At 62.1% G+C, this 3,948-nt stretch overlaps 1 protein-coding gene across 1 annotated transcript in view; it reads left to right on the plus strand.

Annotated features, from left to right (window-relative positions):
* Positions 1-685: 685 nt before the first annotated feature.
* Positions 686-3,948, plus strand: part of KLHDC4 (kelch domain containing 4) — a gene marked incomplete at its 5' end in the record, with an annotated part of 25,342 nt that continues 22,079 nt past the window's right edge. The window contains 2 exon segments of the mRNA XM_014589361.1: positions 686-777; positions 3,681-3,759. Coding sequence (XP_014444847.1) covers positions 686-777; positions 3,681-3,759 — 171 coding nt within the window.

A 3,948-nucleotide genomic window follows, 5' to 3' on the forward strand; every position in this document is an offset into this window, starting at 1 on the left:
TCAGTGACTAGGAAAGCACAGGCTGCGGCCCAGCGGTTCCAGCTCTGGAGGTTTCCCTCGGAAAGCTCCCCCACTGCAGTGGCCCTGCTACCTCTGGGAGCATGGGGATGGAGCTGGGCGGGTGGTCCCAATGTGGGCCAGAGCTTTGGTGCAGCGGCCTGCCTGGGGCGGAGCGGGAAATCCTGCTCTATGCCCTGCAGGACAGGCAGGCCAGCGGCCGGGAAATCCTGCTCTATGCCCTGCAGGACAGGCAGCCGAGCGCCATGCAGCTGAGACGGCTGAGACGGGTGACTCCCGCGAGCCGCGCATGCCGCGCAGGGGGACGCTTGCCTGCTCTGGCTGGGGACAGAGCAGGAGGAAGCATGGGTGGGGGTGTGCAGAGCTGCTCAGCCCTGGGGTCGGGGGTCGGGTGGACAGGAGGTGGAGACGGAGGGGAGGTGGCCTGGAGGTGTCAGAGGGCCAGCTGCCTTCAGGCCTTGCAGAATGTGGGGCAAGGGAGTGAGAGAGGGAGGCGGGATCTCAGTTGAGATCCGGGGTTTCCGGTGACAGGCCATGCGTCGGTGTGGCAGGTGGCTCCTTGTAATGAGGGGACACGGGCACCAAGGCCAGGTGGCGAGGCTGGGCACCAGGCTTGGCACTGAGCAGGAGGCCGAGGGAGTCTCAGGGTCACTGCCTCTCCCTCCAGGAAGACCTGGAAGCCCTGATAGCCCATTTCCAGACCCTCGACGCCCAGAAGACTCAGATCGTGGAGACCCCGTGCCCCCCGCCATCGCCACGGTAAGCCCGCCGGGCGTCTGCCTTGGTTTCCGACCGTCTCCTTCCCGTGAATCAGCAGTGCTTTGGGCAGACCGCGCTCATCAGTGACCGCACTTGGGACGTCCCAGGTCCCCGCTCGCACCTGGGGTGGCCCTTCTCCCTGAGGAGCCAGTCAGGCCCCGTGGTGCCTGTGTGACGGGGGTGCCAGCGATGTGGGTGACGTCCCCGCTAGTCCCCGCTCCTCCAGGCGTGTTTGGCGTGCACTCCGGCATGTCGGGCTGCACAGCCTTGGCCGTGTGCACTCGGGAGGGCGGCGAAGGCGGGACTGGCGGGTTTCAGACACTCCTCCCGGCTCCCGAGCTCTGTCCTGCCACCTGATTCTGGGCCTAGCAGTTCCCCGGAGCAGGGCGTGGTGAGTCGGGGTGAGGAACTTGCTAGGTCAACTAGGCCAAGCAACCTAGGGAAAAGATTCCGGGCCGCTCGGACAGGGGGCAGCCGGGGGAGCCTCGCAGGCTCTGTGCCCGCTTTCAGGCGGGAGCTCGTCTGCGCCCTCTCCCTTGGAAGGAGCTGCTTTCAGGCTCCCACCCTTTGCCCTCAGCTGTGAGACGTGGCGTGGCCCGTTGCCTGGGAGCCCCCAGGGGCCGGCACCACTCCTGGGTGGGGAGGAGCCCGTGCCCAACCAGGGCAGTGAGCCGTCGGAAGTCCTTCCTCTTCTTTCCCTGAGTTCTGTGGGGGCTGGGCTTCATTTTCCTCTTCCGTGGCGTGTCACCCTCGGGCCATACAGAGGGCACACGTGGCTGGTGTGCGTCTTCTCATGACCCACGGGAGTCAAGGCTCACGTGGGCTGCACCCCGTTGAGGCCACCCGAATGCACCGCAGTTGGGCACTGTGATGTCTCAGAGCTCCCCTGAGGGGCCAGTCCAGGAGTCAGGGTAGCATCAGGGTGCAGTTTACCCTGTGACAGCCAAGGTCGGCGGTTCCCAGGTCAGCTGGGGGTGCTTCCAGGCAGAAGCCAGCAGGGCTGGAACCGAGGGTGAGAGGCCCAGGCTTCTTCATCCTCAGTGACTTCCACCCCCTGCCGCCCAGTCACGTGGGCTGAGGATCCCTGTTCAAGGTGCTTGGGGCCAGAAGTGTTTTCATTTTGGGGTTTTTCACATTTTGGAGTATTTGGCACTGACGAGTCGCCCTGGGGATGGGACCCACGCCTTTGCCCCAGTTTCACTTGTCTCGGGACGCCTCGTCACAGAGCCCACAGGGTCAGGGTCTCGCACAGCGTCTGTGCCCTGCGGTGTCGGCACTGCCATGCACCACGACCTCCAGAATGCAGCTTCCACTCAGAGGCCGTGCTGCTCTGAGAGGGTTTGGATTCTGGAACTTTATTTTGTTTTGTTTTACATTTCTGTGTTTAAATTCATTTGTTATTGTTACTTATTTTCTAAATTGACCAAAGAGATAGACAAAGTGAGAGAAGGGGAAAGTGAGAAAGCAAGCTGCCAGGTCCGGGAGCCAGACCGCGGTCAGCCATGTAGAGGCCCAGCGCCCTAACCACCACACCACCTGCTGGCCCCTTCAACGTTTTTTTTAAGACAGATTTTTGCTATCGGGCTCATGCGCTTGCCAGACAGACAGAGAGAAAGTGAGATATCACCCCCAGGGGAGATGGCCATGCCATAATCCCGTCATTCTCCTCTTGGGATTTTGGGTACACACACACATGCACCCAGTGTGAGTTTTAAGCCCCGGGTTCAGGAATTGAACTGCAGTCGGCCACGTGGGGGAGTCCAGTGGTGTAACCATTACGCCATCTGCTGGTCCCGTGGATTTTGGAACATTTTGAATTTCAGATTTCTCAATTTGGGATGCTCAACATCTTTTAAAAAGAAAGACCCATGAGAATCCTCAGCTTTGGGGTATATGCCCCTGAGTTTTGGCACAAATACAAGGGTGGAGGAGATGCCATGACGCCACCTGCTGCCTACTCCGGGTGCCCCTTGACAGCCAGCTGCACTGGGGCCGGGGCTGGTGTGGGTGTGGCTGTCCGGCACTTTTTCACAGAAACCAGTCGGTGCCGAGGGAGAGGAGAAAGGGCGGAGGACAAAGGCGGAGCGCTGTCCACCCAGGCTCGCTGCAGGAGCGCGCCATCACCTTGGCCCTTGTAGCCGGTGTCTTCATGGCGCCCTGCGTGTCCCCAGCTAGGCACCGCGCACCCAGGCGGTCACCCTGCATCCCCGGGGCAGGGTGGCCTCTAGCCTGCTTTCTGTCGCTGTGGCTTTGCCTGTTCTTGGCATTTCCTGTTTGCGGAGTTGGGCGCATCTGTCTTTTCGTGACTGGCTGCTGTCACTCGGCATGTTTCTGAGTTCGCCTGTGTCGCAGTGCTGCTGGCACCGCGGTCCTTCCTCGGCTGTGGAGTGCCGGGGTGCTTGCCCCTTGGCCTGCAGTGCCACCGGGTGTCTGCCTTGGGGCCTGTGAGCCGCGTGCAGTGCCCGTCCCGTCCTGCAGTATGTGCCGTGGGTTCCTGGCCAGGCCCTCGCGGCCGCCGTCTTCCCTCACCTCCACTGACGGGCTCGGGTGCCTCTGCTTCCCTGTGGCTGGTCGTTGGTCCTTGTGTGTGGAGAGACGGTGTCTGTGACTTTGCTAGGCGGGGGCCTCGGATTGAAGCGCTGGCACGGGACGCCTGGCCAGCTTCCATGGTGACGGAAGTGGGCATGTGCTTTGAGGAGCTCGGTTGCAGAAAACCTGGCTGGTGAGCAGGAGTCCGAGACTGTCTTCGCCTGGGTGCCCTGTGAGGTGTCGGGCCACGTGGTCAGCGGCCAGGCCGGCCTGTCCCTTCCTCTCTCCGCGTCAGGCTCCTGCTCACACACTCGGGAAGAGGCCGGCCCTGGGGTGGGGCCGCTCCCGGGTTGACTGTGACCGTTCTCTCGTAGGTTAAACGCCTCCCTCTCCGCACACCCTGAGAAAGACGAACTGATCCTTTTCGGAGGTGAATATTTCAATGGCCAAAAAGTAAAGTATACGTTTCTCTTTCCTTCCCGCGTTTTCGGGGTCTGGGTCATTCCCACAGTGGTGTCGATTGCCCCCTTGTGTGTGTCGCCTCCTCGGGTCACCCAGGACCTGTTGCGGGGCTGAAGTGACCCAACTGGCGTGGGGTCGGGCTGGCGCAGGGCTGCCCTCGCCGCCTGCTGGAGGCCGAGC

The sequence above is a fragment of the Tupaia chinensis genome, unplaced genomic scaffold (assembly GCF_000334495.1).
Source record: "Tupaia chinensis unplaced genomic scaffold, TupChi_1.0 Scaffold000355_1, whole genome shotgun sequence".
Lineage (NCBI taxonomy): Eukaryota > Metazoa > Chordata > Mammalia > Scandentia > Tupaiidae > Tupaia > Tupaia belangeri.